Source organism: Enhydra lutris, unplaced genomic scaffold, assembly GCF_002288905.1.
Source record: "Enhydra lutris kenyoni isolate GAN:26980312 unplaced genomic scaffold, ASM228890v2 scaffoldscaffold56, whole genome shotgun sequence".
Classification (NCBI taxonomy): Eukaryota; Metazoa; Chordata; class Mammalia; order Carnivora; family Mustelidae; genus Enhydra; species Enhydra lutris.
In genome coordinates this window covers 3,811,279-3,837,870 of record NW_019154140.1, presented here as the reverse complement: position 1 = coordinate 3,837,870, position 26,592 = coordinate 3,811,279, and the positions used below count along the sequence as shown (strand labels likewise).

Genomic DNA, 26,592 nt, shown 5'->3' with positions numbered 1-26,592 from the left:
TTTGTCAAGAATGGTGTAGAGTAAGCACTTACATCCCTTATTTTGTTAAATTCTGACAATGACCATATGAAGTTACAACTTTTATTCTATTTGATAGGAGAGGAAACTGAAGCTTAGAGATTTTTCACTGGCCCATTATCACAGTTAGTAGGGAGTAGAGACAGGAATAAGTGTCGGAGGCCTCTTAAATTACCACATTATACCACCTGGCTTTGATGACCAAATGCCATTAAAAACAAGTAGACTAACAAAAATAGGATCAATATGGCTGTGATGAAGGATGCCAAAAAATATACTTTTTCCCCATTCTCCCATCTCCCTTAACTTCTGGGGGAATCACTGGAAGTGACAAGGTGAAATAGTCAATTTTGTATAACAAAGGGGCAAGCTGAGGAACTCACAGTAATATTGGCCCTACCACTGGACTCCAATTTTCATATTGTTGGTTATGCTAGAGCCCTTATAATAATACCAGGGCTGACAACTAGTTTCTATGAGTTGGTTAATCTTCCGTTTTCTCCTGGAACTCCTGTCTCCCATTTCTGCATTCTTTCACTTAAACAAAATGTGTTCAAGTTGCCTGTTTTTCAAAGAATTGGCTTTTTAAGAAGCTGGGCTTTATCGTTGGGATTTTGTACTGACAAACGATAAATCAGTTACCCTTCATTGGGTGATCACTGTGTTTCAGATGCCCTGCTTTCTGTGGATTATCACACCAATTCCTCATTTTACAGGCAAGGACACTGAGGCAGCAGGAAGTGGGGTCAAGGGTGCTAGTGAGAAGCTGAGCTAGGTTTTCAGTTCCAGAGCCTGTGCGTGTAACCCCTGCGCAATTGTGCCTTCCACGAGCTCCTCTAATGATATATTTGGCACTGGAAGTGCATGGAGCTTTTCTTTAGGTGACTAACAGCTGGCTTCTTTCTTAACATACAGACGGTCCTATCCTTAGTATGGTTCACCTTACGGTTTTCTAATTTTACACTGGTGAGAAAGTGATGTACATTCAGTAGAAACTGTACTCTTAGTTTTTAAGTTTGGTCTTTCTCAGGCTAGTGATATGTGGTGAGATGCTCTCTCATGATGCTGGGCAGTGGCTGGGAGCCACAGATCCCAGCCTGTCAAGCAGTCACAAGGGTAAACAACTAATACAATATGTCTGTACCCGCACAACCGTTCTGTTTTTTACTTTCAGTACAGTATTCAATGAATTGCATGAGATATTCAACACTTTACTACATAATGGGCTTTGCGTTCGACGATTTTGCCCAACTGGAGGCCGAGAGGAGTGTTCTGAGCATGTTTAAGGGAGGCTAGGCTAAGCTGTGACGCTCTGTAGGTTAGGTGTAGTAAATGCATTTTCATCTAGGGTTAGGTTAATCAGGACATAACCCCATTGCAAGTTGAGGAAGAACTGGACTGAGGTGATCTAATCGTTCTTCCATTTAGGTTTAATTTAAGGCAGCAGAAAATGTCTCATTTCATGTTGTGTGCAACCTTTTTTGTCAGATGAGACGTGACCTTATTTTTATCCTTTGATCTTGAATTATGAAGGAGGTTGTTAAAATGAACGATGTCCTGCCACTGTTGCCTATTTCTCTGAAGCCTAATCTTAAATTAGTTTATATTTCTGCCAATGCAAATGATATTTGAATAGCGAGGGCATAAATTCTTATAAAGGGTGAACTTTATTTCTGATTTTAGTTACTTCTCACAATTATGAATAACAAATCAGGGAGACATGGTATGTTCAGTGTGACAAATTACCTTCTTGGGATTTAAAATGTGGTTTTTAATTTAAGGTAAAAAATGCTCATTGAGGATAAAAGGGAAAAAAAGAATAATAAAAAGAAGGTTAAAAATCACTCATAGTTCTATTACTCAATAATAGCCTTGAAAATGTTGATATGTTTCATTCTGTATTTTTTCCGTGGTCACAATTATAATATATCAGTTAAGGTTCTTAGCTGTAATATGACTTTGGAGGCAGTGGGCCGAAGGGCAGCTTATGGAACTGATGGGAGCCTGGGGCATCAGAATTTGGAAGAGTTAATGACCAAAAGCAACTGATGGTCCAGCAAACAGGAAGCAAGATGCAGAGTGACCTGAACATAGCTGACCAGGATGCCACTGCCCTAGCACAATGTGGGTGCCTCCTGGCTTCCCTCCTTGGCTGTGCTCCATCAAGAATCTCAGGAAAGAGTGTCCAATTGCTAGAGTGTGTTGGCAGCCCATCTCTGGCTGTACCACGGAAAAGAAGAGGGAAGATTTGACACCTTTACTTTTTGAATTGAAAAAGTTAACTAACATGTACTATCTTCACTGAGTATTTTGTCTGTACTGAGTAATAATCTGAGTGCTTGCTTAAATTAACTCATTCAAATCCTTAGAGATGTCCACTGAAGCAAGTACAGTTCATATCCCTGTTTTATAGTTGAGTGACCAGATGAGGAACAGAAAGGTGAAGCAGCTGGCCACTCTTGGGAGGGGTACTGGGATGTGAGTCCTCAGACTTTAGGGCTGGGGTGTTTAACCACTCTGTTCTGCTGAGCCTCGTGGGGGCGGACAGGAGAGGAGGTGAGTCAGTCCTGCCTCGAACTGAGACACAGTGGGCTTCTGGAAATGAAGATGACTGTTATTAGAAAAATTATTAGTTAAAATAGACCCAGTGTTCAATAAGATACTTTGTAACATGTAATTATGCAGTAGTCATATATGTTCATGCAACTTCACATCTGTGTACACTTTTCTATATCTTAATAGTTACCGATCTCAAGGATTTGGCTCAACTAATTTCAACCTGTTTTCCCTTCCCTTAATGACTCCTATTTATTGACTCCTATCCATGCGCTAGGCACACTTCTAAGTGTTTTACATCATTATTTATTTTTCTCTTCACTACCTGTTTATTTGTGTATTGTGAATCTATTTCAGGTTTTTTCTACAATTGAGTAAATGATGCTAATGAAAATGTAGCTTTTGGGGGGCGCCTGGGTGGCTCAGTGGGTTAAAGCCTCTGCCTTCGGCTCAGGTCATGATCCCAGGGTCCTGGGATTGAGCCCTGCATCGGGCTCTCTGCTCATCAGGAAGCCTGCTTCCCTTCCTCTCTCTGCCTGCCTCTCTGCCTACCTGTGATCTCTGTCAAATAAATAAATAAAATCTTTAAAAAAAAAAAAGAAAGAAAAAAGAAAATGTAGCTTTTGGTAAAATATTTAACTTCCGAAGGGTTCCTGTTTGTAGGACATAGTGTCAGCCTCGTTGTTATTATTCAGGCTACTTCTAGTGCCTCAAGTTCAGGAATCCACTGCAGGTGACATTTCTAATAGTATATAGAGGAGGCTACCTGATGGCAGCAATAGGGTTCTTGCCTCAGTGTGTTAGGAACTTACAGATTTATAGCAACAGGGCAGTATGTTTGCTGATGTTACTATTATTATTTTTAATGCAAACCCCTCTCTATCGTAGAATTTACTCATTGAATTGATTAAATAATGAATACTTGTTATCAAATAATATAAGAAGGATTCTCTAGTTGGTGTCTTCTGGATTAAAAAAAACAATACAAGTTGGAGTTTTATTTATTCGTGTTAAGTTCTAAACATGGCTTATATTCTTGACCAATTAGTTTATTTTATATCTTAACTATGTATATAGTGATTATACATATAAGCATTAAAGAGTCATACATAGTTAGTGAACACAATTTAGAGGTATAAAATATCTGAGATGGTTCTTCACATTCTCTTCTCCTATTTGATTTATTATGGCAACTACTGTTAACATTTTGATATGTGTCTTTCTTTATCTTTTTTCCCCTCTAAACATACATACACACACACACACACAAATTTTATCAAACCATATGAGTTTCTATAGTTTTTTTGTTTATATGTTGATAGTAAACCATGCATTGTTTCATGTTTGAACTTCATTCTTTCATAGAATGTTCCAGGATATGGATGAGTCATAATTCCTCTGTGAGTGGATAGTTGGCATTTTATCAGATTTTTACTATTTTAAATATATCTGCAGTGAGGATCTTCTGTATATATCATTGCCAATTTGTGATGTTATTTTGCAGGATCAATTTTTAGACTTGGAATTACTGATTTAAAGAGTATACACATTTAATGTGTTGATAGTTTTACCAATATGCCTTTCGGGAAGACTGTGTCAATTTATTTTGCCATATAGTGTATGAAAGTGCTTATTTCTCCACATTCTTGTTGATACTGGATATTTGTAATGATTTTGATTACTGCCACTCTGATTGGTGAATCCACTGAGTTGCTTTTTCTTATTGATTTGTAGGTGTTCTTCATGTATTGTGGACATTAACCCCTTGTCGTACAGAATGTCATTTGTTCTCCAATTTTATTTATGGTATCTTTTCTGTTGAGGAAATTTTGATTTTTATGTAGTAAAAATATTAATTTAGTTAATCTGTGTTTTATTTCATAATTTCTGTTTTATTTTCATTTATTTTCTCTTTCAGTGATAGCTAAGTTCCTTCTTCTATAAGATTATTCTCAGTGGCCTACAAGCATTTGTACTATTTCTTACCAATTAGAGACAGATCTCCTTTGACTACCTGTGTTTCCATGGCTACTATCCCATCTCTTCAAAATGTCTATATTTTCCTCATTTCTCTTGCCCATTCTCTCTTGAGCCTACTTCAAGCAGACTTTCTTCCCTATGCAGTTTGCTGATTAGTTTTAGGCTTACCACACATCTCTGTTTTGCTAAATCCAGTAGTTAAGTCCTCTTACTTGACCTGTCAGCAGCAATTGATACAGTTGATTGCTTTCTCTTTCTTGAGGTGACTTCTTAATCACTAGGCCTTTGAGACACCACCCTCATTTTTATCTCCTCTGATTTTCACTAGCCACACTTATGGGTTTGCTTTGCTGGTTCCTCCTCAAAATGTTCAAGCTTTCTTCATGGCTCTGCCTCCATGACTTTCAGTGCATTCTATATGCCTGTGATTTCCAAATTCTTCCTTCTACCTCAGAGGCTGTAGATCTAGGTGTTCTTCTACATGTCCTCTGCAGTATTCACTAAGTACTTTACACATAACATACCTAATTTTAAAACTTGATTCAAATTATCATAGTTTTCCTGCATTTGAGAATGTCTTGATTTCTTCTTCATTTCTGAAGGATATTTGTGGTGGGTATAAGATTCTGGGCTGACAGCTTTTTCTTTCATCACACGAAAAATACTGTGCCATACTTCCTTCTGGTTTCCATCGTTTCTGTCGAGGAATCCACTATCACTTTGTTATTCCCTATTCACAATGTATCATTTTTTTTTCTTTCTTTCAATAGTTTTTTCTTTGTTTTTATTTTTCAGAAGCTTAATTATGATGAGTATTTATTTTAATCTATCTTGTTTGAGGTTTGCTTAGATTCTTGAATCTGTGAGCTTATATCTCTTCCTAAGTTTGGGAAGTTTTCAGCCCTTATTTTCTCGAGTAATTTTTCAGGTCACCCTCTTTTTCATCTTTTATGGACTTTGCTTATATGAATGTTAGATCCTTTGTTATAATCATTCAGGTCTTGGAGACTGTTCATTTTTTTTTTTTTTTTCAGTCTATTTTCTCTCTATTCAGATTGGATTATTTTTGTTCTGTCTTCAGTTAACCGATTCTTTTCTTGGTCCCCTCCCTTTCATTGTTTAGCCCATACTTTGGGCTTTTTAATCCATTACTGTATTTTTCAGTTTTAAAACTTCCATTTGGTTCTCCTTTATTTATTTTGTTCTTCCGTTTGTTTGCTGAGTCTTTCTGTTTTTTCATTTGTTTCAAGTGTCCAAATGTGTTTATAATTTCTTGTTTTTGTCTATGTGTCTTTGAATTGTTGGCAGGTAATTCTAACAACTATCATTGCAGTGTTGGTATCTTTTGATTATCTTTTCATTAAATTTGAGATCTTGATTCTGATATGGCATATGATTTTCATTTGAAACCTTGTTTTCCATTTTTGAAATGAAACATTTCATTTCATTTTTCTATAATGTTCTGAGACTTGTGCCTTACTTAAATTCCTGGTTTTAGCTATTTTCTGTGACATTAATCTGGTAAGAAATGTGAAGGTATCATCTTGTTACTTTCAGGTGGAGGAGGTTCCCCACTTGGCCTTCTATTGAGAACTGAGGGGGAGCTTGTATTATTTCTGGATGGGGGTGGTAGTTCCAACTCCCCACATGATTGTACTGATACTGCAGTTGGGGTGGTCTCGTTACTGCTGGGTGATGGTGAAAGTCCTGACTCTCCATTGCATCTTCTCTGACACCATCCCAGTGGGGAAGGGGCAGTACACTTTGAAACTGCTGGATGGGGGTGGAAGTCCAGGCTCTGCCCCAATGTGTTCTCCACTGATGCCATCAGGGGCCTTGCTACTAGCTGACTGGGCTTAAAGTCTTGGTTCTCTACTTGGCCTTTTCTGTCACCACCCTAGTGGAGGTATTGGGTGCCTTAGGAAGGTAGAAATCTAGGCTCCCCACAAGCTTTACTGTCTGTTTGGGGATGGGGCCAGGTTTTTTTGTTTTTGTTTTTGTTTTTTTTCCCTGTGATGTTTGTCAGGAATAGAGTGGTTATTCTCTAAAAGTTTTTCTTTCATGAAGCTTCCACTTCCCTGGCTCTTGGCTAGAGAGCAAGCTTTTGTAAGAAGATATCTATAGCTATATCACATATTTTTTTTCTTTCTTTCTTTCTTTCTTTTTTTTTTTTTTTTTGGTCTGCACTCACTAGTACCCCAGGTTGCTGGTTTCCTCAATGAAATCTGGGATATATGAGACAAAAAGAAAACCTAGGAAACCAGCGCCTTAGGTTGTAAGGTTTCTCACTGATTTTCTTTCTTTACTCTATCTTTTAGACCATTCCTATGTCTGTTTTACAATATAATGTTTAGTTTTCCTCAGTGAGAGGAAAAGGAAAAGCATAAGACTCTATCTTTTGGGGGCTCGAGGTCATGTCCATAATTTTGGAACTTTATTTTCACTGGGCCCCATGTGGCTCTTCTCTGTGCAGGTACCTAGAACTGGAGAGCAGCGGCCATCGGAATGAAGTCAGACTGCATTATCGCTCAGGCAGTCACCACCCACACACGGAAGTCTTTCCGTACATTTTGGCTGATGACAAGTGGCACAAGCTCTCTTTAGCCATCAGTGCCTCCCATTTGATTTTGCATGTTGACTGCAATAAGTAAGTGAAATCTTCTCAGTTTATGAAGGGGAAGATTCTAAGAAATGACTGTTAACTCACACTGCTTATCTGATATTTCCTTTTTACAGAATATATGAGAGAGTGGTGGAAAAGCCCTCCACAGACTTGCCTCTGGGCACAACATTTTGGCTGGGACAGAGAAATAATGCACATGGATATTTTAAGGTATTTTTTGGCTAAGGGCTGATGACAGCATAGAAATATAAATGCTTTCTCATGAGTTTGGAAAATGATGTTTTGCTTTTTGTGGTGTGAAACAAAATAATACTTGATTTGTATATTTTTTCTATTTTGTCTATTTTTTTTAACATGAGGGTTTTATTTAGCTCACCTACAGTATTTTCTCTTTTTTCCTGAATAAGTTTGATCTTTGACTTTACACAGATCTTCACAAAGTAGCAGTCAGGAAACTAACATATCATTGTTGAGGTTAGGGATTCAAAGTATTAAATACCTAAGATGTTAATTTATAAACAAACTGCCACTGAAACATCACCTTTGATGATACTTTTACAAGGTTGTTAGTAATAAGAGGATTGAAGACTTTTCAATATTCACTATTCATGGTCTATATGTACTTCAGAGAGTGAAAGGAGAATACATATATATGCACAAATCTGTCAAAAACTAGTTAACAGTCATAATTTGTATCTTTTTTGTTAGGGCCTATTTAGAAACACACTCCATAGAATTTCATCATTGTAGATGATCCAAAAGACATCTCATTTAAATTTTTGTATCTTAAGGATGAAGAAATAAAGTCCAGAAAATTGCTTGACTGCAAACCGGTAGTGTAATCATTTTCCCCCAGGGACTAAGACAGTGCTTATATCATTGAAGTGGCTCAGCGAATGGCTGTTAACTTAAGAATAATGTGTTCTGTGTCCAACTCATGGATTTCTGGGTAGAGTAGGTACCAGTGATTTTGAAGTTGTGTTCTAAGTAAGTGTTTCTGGGAAGGTGTTTTTCAAACTTATTAAAACTGCTTGTTACCTGGAAACTGGGTGCTTTCTATGTGCTATTCCAGAATCTTAGTCTTCCTGGCCTTGAAGTAGGCTCTTTTTTTTTTCCTTTTACTTGTGCATAAACTGACTCAAAGGGGTTAAGTGACTTGCCCAAAGCTTGCCATGAGGAATTGATTCCGTGCTCACGGATCCTAAACAATCAGTACTTTTTTTGCCACATATAGGATGGCAAATCTGTAGATGTCTATTCTCTCCTCTATTTAACCATGGCAGTCTTTCCCATGGAGCCCAGAAGTGGCCTTAGAATCCTTCTCACACATCCTTTATTCCTAGTACTTCTTTAGGGGTCATAATAATAATAACTGTAGACTGTGAGTGGTGTCCAGTGGAGTTGTACAGTGCACACACTGTTTAACTGTACATGGTAGCCTTGTTTTCATGTTGCTGCTTCCAAGTGATAGGAGTTTGTATAGAAGTTGCCTTTTTAATCCAAACCCCAAACAAACAACAGATCAGCAATTCCACACAGTATACTAAAATATTTATCATTCATACTGACATTCTTCATATACTATGCTATTAATTAAACACATAGGAGATATAGGCCAATATTTGGTTATTTTGTAGGTACACTCAAAATTGTCTTGGTAATATGCTGGTACTGTCACCCTGTCATTAGACATTCTGTTTGCATTTTTCAGAGGAATGAAGTGAAATATTAATTAAAAATGTATGTAAAGTTGATGAAGGAAGAGAAGGGTGGTAGATGAAAGGAACAGCTGGAGTGCGTCCGATGTGGTTATTTTTGAGTTACCATTGGCCTTTGCTTTAAGAGCTCAGGAAGGTGGAAGCTAATTAAGCCTTAGCGACTAAGGATACGTGTAAATTTTACATACAGACATGTGATGTGGCCCTCTGTAGAAAATGGGTCATTTGTAGCTGGAATGTTTAAAAATTTCACACTAAACTTTCCGTGCTCCTAAGCACTTGTCACTAAGTCTTGCGGCAGCTGTTTAATAAATCCGTTGTCCTTTATAAATTGAGAAATTAGTTCTAAAAGATCTGACTGAAAAATGAGAAATGCTCAGATGAGTATTGCACTTATGACTCGTTCTTTTATCTTTCTTTTTGATGGCTGCAGTTAGTTTAAAATTGGTATCAGTTTCACTGTTGCTGAAACCTGAAGTGATTTTCGGGTTGGTATTTAAAGGTCATTTTCAAGCCTTTCTCCAGTGGCTAAGTAAAAATAACTTCTCAAAACAACATGACTATTCCCTCTTAATTATATCTTGACATTTAATCTTAAGGCTTTAAAAATATTATCAATAGGAGAATACATGGGTAATCATCTATTTTTCCTGATGTATTTCTTTCCCTTTGGTTTGAAGTAGAAGTAATGTATTCAAAAAGATGTTGTTCGGGGATCTTGGTGCATCTATCTTGTAAATGTTTTCTTTCATGAACTTGACTGTTGAACATAATTTGGGTAGATGAAAGTGATATGTCTTTTTAAAAATTTTTCGCACACAGGGTATAATGCAAGATGTGCAATTACTTGTCATGCCCCAAGGATTTATTGCTCAGTGCCCAGATCTTAATCGCAGTAAGTCCATTAGTTTTTGTGCTGTGTGATAAAAAAGTGCGTTTCTTGCTTAATTTTGTCCAGAATGTCAGTTTGAAATTGGAGGTCCCATATATTAGTTGTCAGCTTGGACTTAACTAGATTGACCTCCTTATAAACACAACTTGACCAATGTAGTGTTTGTGATTCCAGCCTGTCCAACTTGCAATGACTTCCATGGACTCGTGCAGAAAATCATGGAGCTGCAGGATATTTTGGCCAAAACATCAGCCAAGGTAAAAGCTACTTAGAAATACAGTGCAGGGAGCTCAGGAATCCTTGAGGTTCTTTATAGTTTATTTTATATATAGATAACCACAAATGTTCACCTTTGAGACTTTTCTTATTCTACACTGTTGCTGGGATTGAATCTAAATCTCTGCTCAAGGAGAGGGCTTATAAATATTCAAACCCTAGCCTTCTGTGTAACAAATGATTCAGTAAATCAGAAATGAGGCAGATTACCTGATTTTCACATTGCTTATTGCAGTAGGATTTATTGTTTATTTTAGTTTTTATTATTATTTATTTTTACTTAGTTTTTCTTTGTAAGGATGGAGGTGAGGGGGCATTGTGAAGAATATGGACCCTAGAATTATGTCAAGGGAATGGTCCCACAGATGCTTTTTACCACTGTGTTGCTGTTGTAGGATTTTATTCACTGCCCTGAGCATGTGTCAAGTTTCCTTGCAATTTCACCATACTGTTGTCACCTTTCATAGTAGTTACTAAGAACCTGCAAGTTGTCTCATATATCTATGATTCATTTCTGACACGACAAATTCTGAGATTTGTTTCTTTACTTGAGTAAATATGTTCATAAAATTAAACATTTTTAAAAATGGAAAACCCTTTTCTGCAGTGTGAGTGATGCCGTTTTTACCTAATACCCATTTGTATCTTGTAAATCATGCCGTTTTTTTTTTTTAATCCAAAAGCAGGAATGAAATTTACCTTAAAAAGAAAAGGAAAAAAACTTTTATTATAAAATATATATATATATATATATATATATATATATATATATATATATATATTTAATATATTGATGACCATAATAGATGGGCCCAGCCATCATTACTGCTATATGCAGAAAAATTCTGATGCCTACTGAAGTATTTTTCCTTTCTGTGTTGCTGGAATGGTGAACACTGTGAACCCCTTCCTTTGTGCCACAGCTGTCTCGAGCTGAGCAGCGAATGAATAGGTTGGATCAGTGCTATTGTGAGAGGACCTGCACCATGAAGGGAACCACCTACCGAGAATTTGAGTCCTGGACAGACGGCTGTAAGAACTGCACGTGCCTGGTATGGCTTCCTCTGAGAGTTCAGATGAAGGGAACTCAGATGCCCCCCACTCTTTAAAAATTTATTAAAACAATGTAATCATGAAAATTTCAAGACCCATTTCCTCCAAGACACAACACTAAAGTGCCAGCCAACCCGGTCAAATCTAAAGAACTGCGTGTTGCATTATTAAAGATACTTTCTAGCCTGTAAAGATGATTATGGTTTAGGAATGCTATAAAGCTTAAGTTTATTGGTGCACAGATGAAGTTAACAATTTAAATTGGGTTAGCGAAGGTGATTCCCAAAGGATTCTATCCATTTTCCTTAACATTTCAAGGGATTTTCCCCTCATGAGTTTATTACTGCATTTTAATAAAATTAATTATATGCAGCATGAAGTATTGTCACCAGATTGGGCCATACAGACAAATAATGGAATTTACCTTAGCAATCTTTAAAGGCTTGCTAATATGGTGGAATAAGAATTAGATAATTTAAATAAATATGATTTCTCTAATTGCATACTCATAAAGTAGAAATATTTAACACCTTACTATTTCAAAAATAGATTCATTTTCCAAGAAAAGGTCAAGACTAGTTTGGTTTTTAAATTTTAAATTTCACATGAATTCGTCAGTTTAAAGTCATTTACTGGAAAGAGACCAGAGGTCTCTGTGAATTAGCCTTTTAAAGAAATTTCTCAAGTTTGTTCAAAAAACAGAATTTCATGTATTAATGTTAAAGATACCCGTGAAATAGTCATGTGTGTGTGCATGCATCATATGACTTCTGTTTGGGAAAATAACAATGTTTCCACCAAAATTATAGCATTTACCAATGCAGTAAAACCTTCCCAACTTGTTAAATGGGGACAAAAATCAAATTGAGTAAAATGCAAGATATGTATAGTGAGGTCAATAAGGTGACTAGAAAAACAGCTAGCTGCCTGGGAGTTCTGGTTGACCATTGGGAAATAAATTCCTTGCCATTATGTTTGCAGTTTGGTGCTGCCTTGTAGTGGTGCTTAAATATCCATGGGAAGATTCTGGGTCCCGAGACTAGGTCTGCAGGAGGGCAGCAGCTATTTGAGAAATCCTCTGGCTTGTGGGTGCTCATTTTGTGCATAATCTGGGCAGACATGGGGCTTACCCCTAACTTGCTATTTTGTTGTCAGTGTGTGCTCCTCCCTCCATCCATGTTCTCATCCATCTAACTCCAGAAGGGGGAGAACTCTAGGGTGTGTAGCATTGTCACTGGACAGAAGATGGGAGCTAATCACCAACTGTGTTAGGACCCAATTCATATTACTGTAGGTCCCTGTAGTATGGGTTTTACTGTATAATAAACACAAAGAATAGTAGTATTTATGGCATTTTATGTGAAGAGTCTGTTACTTAGGATTAAAAAGTACTTTCAGGCTATCACACTGCAACTTGGAAATTCTTTAAATATTGCTTTCTTCTCAGAATGGAACCATCCAGTGCGAAACTCTGATCTGTCCGGTTCCTGACTGCCCCCTTAAGTCGGCCCTTGCGTATGTGGATGGCAAGTGCTGTAAGGAATGCAAATGTGAGCACAACTTTTATGTTGAATACTTTGTTTTGGCAAAAACAAATCTTCTATTAATAAATATTTACTCGTTATTGATCTGGGCACTCTAAAAAGTTTTTAGAAATGATGTGAATTGGAAGAATACCTTCTCTACTTTGGTTGATCAATTCTTTTCCATTTATAAATGTTATACTCGTATTTAATAGGAAAGTTTTTTCTTAGAGGAATCTGTTCTGTATAGTGACAATAGTAGGAAAAATCTGTAAGGAACTTAGTGGTAGGCATTTCTCTCATTGCACCACTTGATACCCATACCTGCAGAATAGGTTAAGAATGGTCCACACTCAGCCACCCGGACGGAGGAAATCCACGATGTAAGTGAGCTTTGAGAGCATGTTATCATAGGATTGTCCAGTGTGGACGGGGCCGTGGTGTCAATTCATGAAAAAAGGGCTCAAACTCCTGAGTGGGGACGCTGTTTGACCTTCTTAGTCCCGTGGGGTTCACTTCAGATGTCGGGAAATGCTCTCTGAATTTGTAGCTGTCCCAAAGTATGTTCTGTATCATTCCTTCAGTAGGAAATCCTTGCATTTATGTCACTTACACTTTAAAAGACTATCCTTAAATTCTTGTTAAAAGAAGCATTTAAAATTTAGCTATTTTTGTCCAAAGGAATAGGAAGCTATGTAAACGGAAATGTGATAAAGTTTGTAGAATATGCAGGGCTGTGTGAATGCAGTATCATCATAGACGCATGCGCGAAGGCAGAGAGGCGGGGGAGGGGAGGGAAAGGGTGAGGGAAAGAGGGGCTGAGAATGGATGGTTCCTTTTGATGGGGCTTTTGTTCGCCGTTCTCCGTTTACCACTGCCATGCCGACTCTTGCCTACACAGTGTGCAGTGTGCTGTTGCTGGTGAAAGTGACGAGTTCTCAGGAAAAAATCAGGAAGTCGCTTTGTAGCCCATTGATTTAATTCCCTCAGGAGCTCATTTATATTTAATTTTATTAGACTTTATATTGAAGCCAATCCATTTCACAAAAGTATATTAGCCTAGTCAGATAGGTTTGGCTGATCCAGGAAGGACTGAATGCGTTTTTTCTTACACGTGTCACTAGCTAATTTCCTCAGGGAGGAGTCATCTGAGTTTTTCCTTGAACTTACCTTAGTATCGGAAAGCTGGTGGTGATGTTGGGTAGTTTTCTTTGTAGATAGACGTAGGAGGAAGGGCCCTTTCTAGGGCTTTATATTCATAACACAGCAATAGCTGGAATCAGACTTTTTGCTCTAACTTCTTTTATCTTTCTTTGCACACATACTTCTGCACTGTTACCCCTGAATATAGTAGATTTGCATTAAGTGATGTCAGTTTTATTAGAGGCAGGCTGATTGAAATAATGGACCATCATGATAGATGCATTAGTCAGGAGTAGTGAATTTCAATTCTGATTTTACCATTTGTCTCTGTTGCCAATAGTCAGCTGCCTACTAAATCAGACAATGCTTGAAATCTTCCCAACAACATGCAGTTAGACTTAATGAAATGGCAAAATATTTTGAGATTTATTAATGCAAAGTGCTTTTGGCAGGCTTTGGTATTAATGATTGAAAATTGACTGTGTCTCATAGATCATAGAGAAAGCTGCAAGTAAGTAATCAGTGGGGGCACCACAACACCACTGAAGAAATGCCAAAATTATTTATTTGAGTCTTTCATTTTCTGTGGTTAAAAGTATTAAGGATAAAGTGACTATTTTTCTGGTTCTAGTCAGTGAAGGAGTGCCACGGAATATAAAGGATTTGTGCCTATATTTGTTTGTATTTTGAGTATTCGAAGTATGTCTCATTCTGATGAATTCAACATTTTACAAGAGCTAGCAAGAAATTTTCTGTAAACACCCACAGAATTTTTTTTTTTCCTAAGGGAACTAAGCATTTAGTTCATACGGTAAGTACTCTTAAAGATTATTTGGGAACGTGTCTCTACAAGCACAATTTAAAAACCAGTCAGTCAAAATATTTCAGGAAATGTACTTGTGAAAAGTTTGTAAAAACTTATTTTATAAAAGAAAAGGTGACATTTAAACTAAATTTAATAATCATTAACTGACTTGCTTAGATTATTCAGATTTTCATATGTGCAGAGTGAGAGAAGCAAATAGTTACATCAGAGTGAGTGTGTGTGTGTGTCTCTAAAATATCTGACAGTCTTATTTTCTTATGTTAGTGTTCCCAGTATTATCATTGTTATACTTTATGAGAACTTAATTTCAGTGGAGCATGAATTAAGCTCTATGATTTTTACTTTTTAAAAGAGAACCATAAGCCTTCCTTTTAGACCTTGAGCTTATCCTGTCTTTGCAACTCTGTTGCTCAAAGGCCTTTTTAAGGACATAAAATTAACAAAATATATATATTTAGTGAGACTGGTTTAAAGAGATTAATCACTTGTTTCCAAAGTCCTTGGAAGGGAAAACATATAACGTAACTGCTGAATTTGACTGCCAAGATTGAAATGAACAAAAGAAGCGCAAGTGGCCGGCGGTCTTTTGGTGTTCCTTATTGAATGCTTTCTGGCTCCCTTTAACAGAGTTGTTTGTGCAACTCTAAGCAGCCCTATTTTGCAGTCTGCTTTATATTTTCCCTCTGTAAATTCAGCTCCAGCTCTTTATCCAAATATAAATACTGGTGAATAGTAAAAAGGTTGTTGTTCTGGGTTTGTTGTTCTGGGAAAGAAGTCAAAGAGAACTAAGCCCGTCCCTTTTCTTTATTTGAATCTACATAAGAAAGTGTTGGAAGGAGGGGCTAAGCCTCTTCCTGCTCCTAGCCCTGAGCTATTGTGGTGAAGTTAAAAAGAGACAGAAGATCCAAAGGTAGGAATGCCAACACCAAATAATTAAGGTAATAATAATCACAACTATAATGAAATCATATTACTTCCATCAGTTAGAAGGCACAGAATTCTGCTCTTCATGTGAACTTTACACAATTTTATAAGGCAGGCATTGCTTCTGTCTTCCTAGTAAGAGCAAGTGCATGACTTGTCCATGAACACACAATTAGCTGGAAGTCTCAGAGACATTCCAACTGGAAGTACTGTGCTTTTTGAGCCTACCTCCTTCTTTAAAACCATATGTCATAGGGGTGCCTAGGAGGCTCAGTCAGTTAAGCATCGACTTTTGATTTCTGCTCAGGTCATGATCTCGGGCCTTGTGCTCAACACAGAGTCTGCTTTTTCTTTTTCTTCTGCTCCTCCCCTCTCTTCCTCTCTCTCTCAAGTAAGTAAGTAAATAAATAAATAAAAATCTTTTTTTAAAAACCCACCTATCTGGTACACTTAATTTAAGTGATCTACTTTTATCCACTGGTAACTAAGCTTACCATGCAAAACCATTGGGAGTCCTGGCTAACTCTAGGCCATAGTGCAAAGTAAGCAGGCTTTGCCTCCATCCCTCTCGCTTCTCCATTTTCAGCCATAGTCACCACATCCTAGTCACAGGCTCTCAGGCAGCTAGCAAAGAGACTGACTGACACAAATTCAAGATAACTTGGGAAAATGTAAAGTTTAAATATTTTTGGGTGACTTTAACTCTGAAATAGGATGGGGTCCAACCAATTAAAATATGTAAAATCTCAGCCCAGGTTAAGAAAACAAAAAGAACTGTCAGAAAATAATTGATGAAAGTTCTAGCAAACAGAAAGTTACTGAAAGTCACTGAAATAAAAAAAATTAAAGATTCATTTTTGAACAGAGAGCTCTGTTTCACAGAGAAGGTGATTCATGAAAATAGGGAATCTGAGGCAATCTGAACTAATACTATAATGTCTTGCAGAAGAGGCTATGTTTAAAACAATAACAAGGAAGACAGTTTTCCCTTCCTTTTCTGGAGAGGCATCAAATATAGGAAATGTGAATGTGACCACCACCATTGGTTGGTGCTTGTCTAGTACCAATAGTTATTTTTAATTAGACTGCCTTAAAAAGCCTTGATTTATATGAATAAATTAAAATCATCCTTCCTTTGATTGAACAAGATCAGAGTTTCAATATATAATATAGATTACATTTTAATATGCTCTGTGGTGATTAGACAACAGATTATATTAAACTTAATTTAAAAAGTCCTGTCTGCTTAGATAAAATGAAGTTATTATAATGTCTTTGCATATCAGGTATTTAAGTATGTGGTTAAGAGAGTTAGATTTTCTGGTTTGTATTCTGACTACCACTTACTAGCTGTGCAACTTTGGTCAAATTACCAAAACTCTCAGAGTCTCAGTTTCCTTTTCTATAATATTTGTATCTATTTTATATGGTTAGGGTAAGGACTGAATGAGTAAATACATATAAAGTGGCTTGGAACAGGTGAGCTATTATTGTTTTTGTTAAAGAACTCTTTGTGTTTTTATTCATGAAAGTAGAAAGCAGTGAAACTATCTCATTGGGTCATAGATGTAAAGCCCCACAGCACCTTAGAGATCTCCTGAAAGGTCATTTGCTTTGGGGGAGGTAAAGCTTTATTATCTCTGTTTTACAGAGGAAAAATGAGGCCAGGGAGGTCAGATGACTTTTCTGCAATCACACAGTTAGTATGTAAAGGAAGGTAAATTTTTTTTTTTCCCCAAATTGTGTTTTGATATATGATACTACTCTCTTCAAGGCACTCTTTTCCTCAGTATTTTGGATAAGTCTTGACTAAGGTTGACAGTAAGAACCAATTTATCATGCATTATATATTCTTTTATGTCTGACTTCTTTCCTTCAAAATCCTGTTTGTGAGATCCATCCATATTTTTGCATGTAGATATCAATTAGTCATACTTATTGTGGTATATATTCCATTTGTGTAATGTACCATAGTCCAATTTATTATTGAAGGACAGTGGGGTGCTGTCCACTTTTGGCCTTTATAATTAGTCATTCTGTAAACATTCTTTACATGCTTTTTGGTGTTATGCCTGCCTGATGGGTATATACCTGAGTAGAATTGCTTGTTCAGGGGTTTAAACTGTTTTATTTAATGACAAAACTGTTTTTTTTTTAATTTTTTAATTTTTTTATTAACATATAATGTATTATTAGCCCCAGGGTACAGGTCTATGAATCACCAGGTTTACACTTCACAGCACTCACCATAGCACATACCTTCCCCAATGTCCATAACCCCACCATCCTCTCCCTACCCTCCCACCCACCCCCACAACCCTCAGTTTGTTTTGTGAGATTAAGAGTCTCTTACGGTATGACAAAACTTTTTAACCTTTTGTAAAATTGTTTTGCCAAACTGTTTTCTGAAGTGGTTATACCAGTTGTTCCACACCCTTACCCACATTTGGCATTTTTGATCTTTTTAATTTGAGGCATTATGATAAATGATGTTGGCGCATGATTTCATATTATAGTTTAAATTTGCATTTCCTTGATGAATCATGAAGATGAGCAACTTTTTATATATGTATGGGCTATTTTCATTAATCTTAAATAATAGAAAAGAAAAACAGATTATTTATATGTATACTCTGACTAGGAGATAGTCGTTTGGGAGGTTTAACTCTTTTATGTTCACATTAGTGTGCAAATATGGATGATTCTAGCCCTGTCACTTAAAATGCATAGTAAAGTGGGGATGGAGATTAAATGGCTGCCACTTAAGTAATCTGAAGATTTTTTTTTTAATGAATGACAGGGTCATAAAACTGATTTAGAGACTTCTGAATATGTAAATATAGGGATAAGAAATAAAAATCAGTGGGATATAATTCACCAGGAGTTTCTTTGTTCTTAAAATAAATAACACAATTTAAATAACATATATAGGTTACAATAAAAAACAAAATCATTTTGGAGCAACATAACCAATAAACTTAGCAGTCTATTCAGGAATGCCGGAGGCATGGGAAATATGCGGTATGTGCTTGAGGTTCTTATGCATGAACACAATTATAAATTAGTTGGCATTACAGAGACACAAGGGGCTTCATGACCAGAATGCCAGTGCTGATTGAGGGGATGTATGCAATAATGAAAAAGAGAAATAACCATCAAAAGGAAGATGTTTTGTTTTACTATCAGATGCAGTATTTTTAAAAAGCTCCCCAAAAGTCTGTAGTTACTAGCAAATATTATGTTACAGCAAACAACTGAGTGAGCTAAGGGCTAGTGGTGTTACTGTAAATCATGTATACCACCCTCCCCGGAGCTGCCCAAGTGTAATCTGAGACTAGCCCCTGTGAGCAGGGGACAAGGGGAGAGGGCAGAAAGAGGCCACTCCAGGTTGGTAGGTAACAATTTTAATACTAGGGAACTTACAGTTGAGGCTTGTCTTGGGTGGCAAGACTAACCAAATCCCGCATCTGCCCTCCCAGTCTTCCCGTACCTGCCCTTCCACCATCCAATGTGGGAAAGGCAAACAACCCACATTCCAAGGACAGGGGAGGAGGTGAAGGGCCTCTGAATGCCTGGGTCCAGCTCATGAGTCAATTGGTAGTTACGGTTTTTTGATGAAGCTCCCCAACACTAGGTTTGGATTCAGTCTTTTCTCCTCCAAATTAACTTTATTTGGTATTTAAAAGAGTAGTGGATAAATCATAGAATGAATACACTTTTCTAATTCTATATGTATATGTGGAAAAAGAGCAAGAAAATAGTTCACTTGTGACTTATTCAAGATAATTAAACTTATTAAAGAGGAATCAGCTAAGTTTTAATAAAGAGAGACTTCATCAAGATAATCCTATAGGCTTCTTAAACAGTATCATTAATTTTGTGCTAATACTTTTTCAGAAACTCCTCAAAAAAGCATTGGTCATGTTATCTTTTAAGCATTATAAAAACTGATAAATGTCAAGTCAGTGGGAAAATACTGAACTGGCAATTTATTAATAAGCAAGAATAATTAACAATATAACCTTCAGATTAATGACTATATGAGACCTTGCATGATACAGTTTAATGATCTTTAGAAAAACAAAAAATGTACTGTTATTAGTCAGCTGGTAGCAGAGCAGGGATGTTAGGAAAAGACAGGGCAGGATAGAGGGTGATGACGGTGTCACAATGATTTAGTTGCTGTGTCTTCCACGCTACAGTCCAGAGTCATAGAAGTTGTCTGACTCTCTCATTCTTCATACCAGTACAGCATTTTTAATGTTTTAACTAAAAATAATGCATGCATACAATAAATATTCCATCCATCTGAAAAGATGTAAAATAAAATATAAAAATCCCCCAATTTCTCCCTTCCCTCCCAAACTATCCTTCCAGATGATTCTCAGTGCACCCACTCACATATGCATGGTGTAGGCTTTGCATATATGGTAAATGATATCACACATTTTCCTGGACTTTATCTTGGAGATTTTCCCATATCAATTAACTTTTTAAGGGACTGCATATCACTCCAATGTATAATTTAGTATAATTTTACTTTTTCGCCATCAAAGGATATTTCAGTCACTTCTGATTTGTTGTTTTCTTATTAAAAATAATATTCCAGGATGTCATTTTTAAGTAATCTTGGTGCATTTTTATATGGCTTTATCTGCAGGGTACATTGCTAATGATGGAATTGCTGAGTCAAAGTTTATGGCACTTTTAAATATTGCCAGCTCTTACCAGATCATTCCAAAAACAGGTCTTGGGTGTATTTCCCCTTTAAGAAGGAGCACGAGGTGGCAGCGCTGAGGGAAACCTGAAAACACCACTTGTCCCTGAAAGGTCATCAAGGTGGCTCTTGTCTTTGTATCCAGCAGCCTTGGCGAGGTACTAGCAATCAGTGGGAAATCCTTCAATGAGAGATAGTCCATGGCAGCATCAACTTTCTTGTTTTACCACAGTGTCATCTGGTGAGCCCATATACAATTATTGTTGAAGTTAATTGCTGTTCTGCATCTTCAGTAAATTCCATAGATGGCATAAGAGAATACTGAATTTATTTTTTCTGAAATGAGAGTAGTTTTCCAGAAGACATAACACGGGGGACTGCCCTCTGATTCGGTCCCCTCTGATTCTGAGCCATTATGCTGTGCCTATTTAATCCTGTTTTATTTTAAAATAATAGAGAGTACTCAGCCTCTAGGTCTATACTCAGAATTGTAATTTCTCTTCATTATTAAGATTCTTGAATAAATGTATTTTGTGGATTTTTATTATTTTTCATGCCCCATTACATTTTCTCAAAAGAATTTCTCTGCCCATCTAATGACATTGCTTAAATGGCCTAAAACTCTTCAGAAGTAAGCTTTATGCAAATCTGTCTGTAATAATAATTAAATCATACTGCCTGGCATAACTCTAGGAGACTGAAAATGGGGCTCTTTAGGTGATCAGGAGGCTAGTCTTCCTTAGTGGTGTAAGGATTTGAAACAAGTGAAAGGATTTCAGATTTATACCCAAGCAAAAGAGCGATAATCTAGATATCATTCATATGAGAATCGATTTAAAAGAGAAGAAAAACACTTATCTTAGGCAGAAAAATGCAGCTTCTTATCTGAAGTGTTGTTAGGTAATTGTTTTAAAAATGAGCTCATTTTCTTCTCAATAGAGATCCTACAAAATGGCATTTTGAAATTAGAATAGGAAAAATAAGATATGTACAATTTAAAGCATCTTACAAGTTGACTTTGGCCATCATGTAGGAAGTAGTAACTCAGGAAGAACAACTGCATAGAAAAAGGAAATGGATATCGTACTGCCCATCACAGAAGAGAGCCCAGCACCTACCACCCCCAGCAAAATGTGTAAAATAGCCACTTAGCTGCTCTGGGCTCCCCAGTGGCTGCCTTGAATACTTGATGTGGTCTGTGTTCTCCAGGATATATTTACAGATTGTATAAAATTAGCATAGATTAAAAATTAAATGAAGAAAACACTATGATATAGGAGTTCAGTGTGAGAAAGGGTCAGAAAGGAATTTTCTCTCTTTAGAATTTAGAGATGGTTTTGTGATAGAGTACAGTTCAGGCACGTTTCTTTTTAAGCAAAAGCTGGACCCAAATTCAAAACTATTTAACTATAAAAATGCACGTGAAATGGCTTTAAAAAATTGTTCTGAAGTTAGTGGGGCTAAGAATGGAACTTGGGAATGTTAGGCCTGTAAAATATCCATTTGTTGGAATGGCTGCTGTAATCCTATGGCCTGTGCTTGAATATTCTACCCACACTATGCCTGAGAGCCTTTGCCTGTATTTTGCTTCTGAATGGCAGCAGGTCCTAGTCACACCCTCTTCCCTCCAGCCACTGAAACTGTTGCCTTGTATTGGGGAACTGGCTATGTGGTCTCTGGAGCTTGGGTCATACTAGATTTTTAAGACTTGAGGCTCGGCAGCAAAAGAAATGAAACCTTGTCATTTGTGACGACGTGTATGGAACAAGAGGGTATTATGCTTAGTGAAATAAGTCAATCAGAGAGAGACAATTATCATATAATCTCCCTGATATGAGGAAGTTGAGAGGCAACGTGGAGGGTTTGGGGTAGGAAAGGAATAAATGAAACAAGATGGGATCCAAAGGGAGACAAACCATAAGAGACTCTTAATCTCACAAAACAAACTGAGGGTGGCCAGGGCGAGGAGGAGTAGGGAGAGGGTGGTGGGGTTATGGACATTGGGGAGGGTATGTGCTATGGCGAGTGCTGTGAAGTGTGTAAACCTGGCAGTTCACAGACCTGTACCCCTGGGACTAATAATACATTATATGTTAATAAAAAAATTTAAAAATTTAAAAAAGAGACTTGAGGCTCGGATCTTAGGCTTATTGTTTGTTTTATACTTTAGTTTCATTGATAGTGTACAAAAAACTTTGGGTTGGCAGGCTTCAGAATGGCCCTCACTTATAAATATTACTTAAAGTTGTAAAGACATATCTCACAACACTTGTACAACAAGCTTAGTAACTCAGGAAAAAGAATTTGAAGTCGACCTACCATAACAGACAGCACACACATATAATATTTATGATTTTAGCCATTGGAAAGTGACCCAATGGTCCATGACACATACATTGATAATTTTGCTGAGACCTGAATTTCTGTCTAATGAGCTGTGAGGTCTGCATGCAGGAGCACATCATTGAGCTCAGAGTTTCTCAAAAATTAGTGGGAATATGAATCACCTGGGGAACTTGTTAACATGAAAATTATGATTCAGTGGTTCTGGGGTGGAGCCTGAGAGTTTGCATTTCTAACCAGCTCCAGGGCAGTGGCAACCCTGCTAGGACATGGAAGGCATGGTGAGTGGCGAAGACTTAGCTAGTGGCTGAGTTGTCCTTGTTGCCCCATTTCTCCACAGACCTTTCTTCTCTCTCGAATCTCGAATGTGCAGTAAGGTCTCCAAATACCTGCTTTCGGATTTATGATTTAAGCTGACATTTACTAAGTATATTCTGAGTGAGAGAACTTAACACGAATTATTTCTCTTGCTTTTTATGAAAACGAGGAAACCAAAGCTTAGGAATGTTCTTTTACTTGCCCGAGCGGATGTAGCCAGGAGTGGGGTGGCACCACATGTGGTGGGTTTCAGAGGCTGCCTCATGTGATGAGTAACATATTAGTGGAAACAGAAAGTCAGTTTGAATGGAGAAGCACACAATTTATGATGTTCAGGAGATAGCACCAACTGCATGTTCAAAGGATCTATAAATTCTTGGGAAATACCAGTTTTAGGATTATCGTTATTACTTCTCTGTGCAGTGAGAAAGGTGACAAAAAACAAGATGGACACTGTGCTTGTTCACTGATTGGTTTCATCTGTTAATGTCCCTTCAAACCATGATTCCTAAGTGCTCAAGGACCTGGAGCTTGGGGAGACAGTTGGTAGAATGTGAAGTGGAATGTAAGAATTGGGTTAACTCTCCTGGCTGAGTCTGCCATATGTCCACCAATGAACCCAGAAACTAGAGAGCTTGGAATAATTTTAGAAATAGTAGTATGGGGATGATCGGTCCATGCATATAAAACTTGTACCTTACCAGTGAGTCTCTTTTCTATAATCTTTACTCATTTGAAAAATAATAATAAGAGCCGTCTGTGAATTAATCTCTTCTAGACACTGGGGATACAGTGGTGAACAAAATAAGATTGCTGTCTGTCCTTTAAGACACAATAATTAAGTTGGGAAATAGACATTAATCATATAATGATCAAATATGCATGTGATGTTGCAGCAGTAGGTTGTTGATAAAGTGTCTGCAGTAACTGAACTTTATCTAGCAAGGAGATCAGGGAAGGCATTCTTCAGAAAATGATGTTGCAGTTGAGAAAGGATGAACCAATAGCATTACATCAGTGAAGAGAAGAATGGTCAGGCTGAGCAAATGTAATATGCAAGGGCTCTGTATCAGGAGATAGGATGTTGTGAAAGGAAGCTGGTGTGGTTGGTGTGGCCGATGTGCGGAGATTCAAGAACATGATGTGAAATGCAGCTGGAGAGGTAAGCAGGAGCCAGATTCAGGAGTTTTAGTTTTACCCTAAGGGCTAAGTGTACGAGTTACATATTTTAAGCAAGGCAGGTCTATTTTTGCTGTTATCCAGAGAAGAAATGATGGTAGCTTCAATAGGTATTGGTGCTAGGATGTTAGGTTCTGGAGATACTGTGAAGGTAGAGCCAATAGGATTTTTTGATAGCTTGGTATGGGTATGAGTAAAGAGAAGAGTGAGGGTGACTCCAAGGGCTTTGGATTGAGGAAGTAGAGGATGAGGTTGCTTTTTACTGTGAGGGGGAAGGCTGCTATGTGAGCTGTGTGTGGGAGAGTGATAAAATCAAAAGTTCAGTTTAGATATGTTCTGTTTAAGACGTGTGTTAGACACTTAAATAGAAATGCAGTGCAAACAGTTGTATATGTGAATGTATTTCTTACCTGTCCCAGAGGTAAGAAACAGAATTAAAAATCTGGGTTGTTGAAATTATTTTTTATGTGTTTGTCGATAATTTGTATGTTTTAATTTTTCATGTAAATCATCCACTTGAAAATTCAGTTATTTGTGGGGCGCCTGGGTGGCTCAGTGGGTTAAGCCTCTGCCTTCGGCTCAGGTCATGATCCCAGGGTCCTGGGATCGAGCACCCCGTCGGGCTCTCTGCTCAGCAGGGAGCCTGCTTCCCTTCCCCTCTCTGCCTGCCTCTCTGCCTACTTGTGTTCTCTCTCTGTCAAATAAATAAATAAAAATCTTAAAAAAAAAAAAAATGCTGATCTACAGGAACGTGCAGAAAAGTGAAAAAAAAATTCAGTTATTTGTATTTTTGCTTCTTGATTTGTAATAGCTCATTTTATAATAAAACTCATCATTATATGTTGCAAATGTATTTTCATAATATTGCTTCTTTTGTTGACTGTTTTTTAATATAAAGGTTTAAAATTTTATGTAATTGAATCTTTACTCATGCTAAAAAGACCTTTTTTATTTATAAAAATACTGACCTTCTAACCTCTGAATGGCCCTTTTTAAAAATTCTATTTATTATTTATTATTTTCTTTTTCATTTTAAGTTTCAATAAACTTATTTTTGTGTGCATGAGATAATAATTCTGGTTAACTTTCTTTTTTCTTTTCTTTTTTTTTTTTTTAACCCAACAAGTTAGCCAGTAATTCCAGTAGTATTTGTTGAATAATCCTTTTGTTCACTGATTAACTCACTACTTTACCTTATGTTAAACATATACGTACTTATAAGTATTTGAACTTATTTCTAAGATTTCTATTATTCTCTATTAATCTGTCTCTTGTGGTACCTATTCTACAGTATTTAATTACTGTAGCTTTCTAGTATGAGTTATTATCTTGGAAAACAAATTTCTACCATCCTCTACCATTCTTTTTTTTAAAAAAGATTCCTGGGTTATTTCCCCTCATTTATGCTTATAAATGATATTTACATATCATGAGAATTACCTGTCCCTAAGTGGTTTTATTTATTTTTTATTTTTCAATTTTTTTTAAGATTTTATTTATTTGAAAGGGAGAGAGAGTAAGAGAGCGCATGAGAGGGGAGAAGGTTAGAGGGAGAAGCAGACTCCGCATGGAGCTGGGAGCCCAATTCGGAACTTGATCCCGGGACTCTGGGATCATGACCTGAGTCGAAGGCAGTTGCCCAACCAACTGAGCTACCCAGGCACCCCCTAAATGGTTTTAAAAGCCCGGGCATATGTGTGTTTGATTCTGGTAACTTTTTTTGAGATAATTCTTTGGGTACCACAGAAAACGTTTCTGTAATTATTCTTGTTATTATTTTGTATGTTAGTGAAATCAGTCTTATGGGTTAAGATTTGGAATACTTCAGAGGTGGAATAATTTTGGCTATTGACAAGTTCAACGGTATGGCTATGGAAATGGATACTTAAGTGATGAGGGCATGAAATTCGCTATATATTAGGAGGTTAGCAAACTTAGATTCTAGGTATTGAACAAGTATTCAAAAGACCAGTTTCCCAAGACAGATTGGAGGGGAAGATGGCTTTCTAGGTTCCAAAGTTGGGGACTGTCCTAGAGAGGTGATATTAATGAGGAGTGGTAGTACTGGGTGGAAGAGATGGATGTCACAGATATCCAAAAGGAGGATTGATTTTTACATGAGTATGAAAGAGTGGTTCTTGAGAGTGGCACTCTTTCCTATGGCAAGCATACTTGTCATGGGGGAATATAAAAAATCTAAATGAGGTGATTTCAGAGAATGTATTACCCTCACTGAAAATCCAAGTTTCAGTCAGAGCAGAGAAGTAAAGGGTGCATTTTTTGAGGTGGCAGATTATGGAGGATGTATATGAACGTTTTTGAGATGGAGGATTGGAAGCCCTGGAGAGCAGTTGGCTTTGCTTTGTAGCAGAACATCCCCAAACATGGTAGCCTGAAACAGTAATTTGACTGATTAGAAATTTGGTCTGGATTCACTTGGAAATTTTGGGGGGGATTGATCTATTTAGTCTATATTGACTGGGCTTACTTATGCATCTGTAGT

General features: G+C 37.1%; 1 protein-coding gene across 1 annotated transcript in view; it reads left to right on the top strand.

The window, feature by feature from the left end:
* The window catches only part of LOC111157818 (neural EGFL like 2), a 334,472-nt gene that overhangs the window by 85,207 nt on the left and 222,673 nt on the right, over positions 1 to 26,592 (top strand). The window contains exons 4-9 of the mRNA XM_022519484.1: positions 7,028 to 7,201; positions 7,291 to 7,387; positions 9,718 to 9,790; positions 9,962 to 10,044; positions 10,987 to 11,115; positions 12,564 to 12,666. Coding sequence (XP_022375192.1) covers positions 7,028 to 7,201; positions 7,291 to 7,387; positions 9,718 to 9,790; positions 9,962 to 10,044; positions 10,987 to 11,115; positions 12,564 to 12,666 — 659 coding nt within the window. The remainder of the gene's footprint in view (positions 1 to 7,027; positions 7,202 to 7,290; positions 7,388 to 9,717; positions 9,791 to 9,961; positions 10,045 to 10,986; positions 11,116 to 12,563; positions 12,667 to 26,592) is intronic.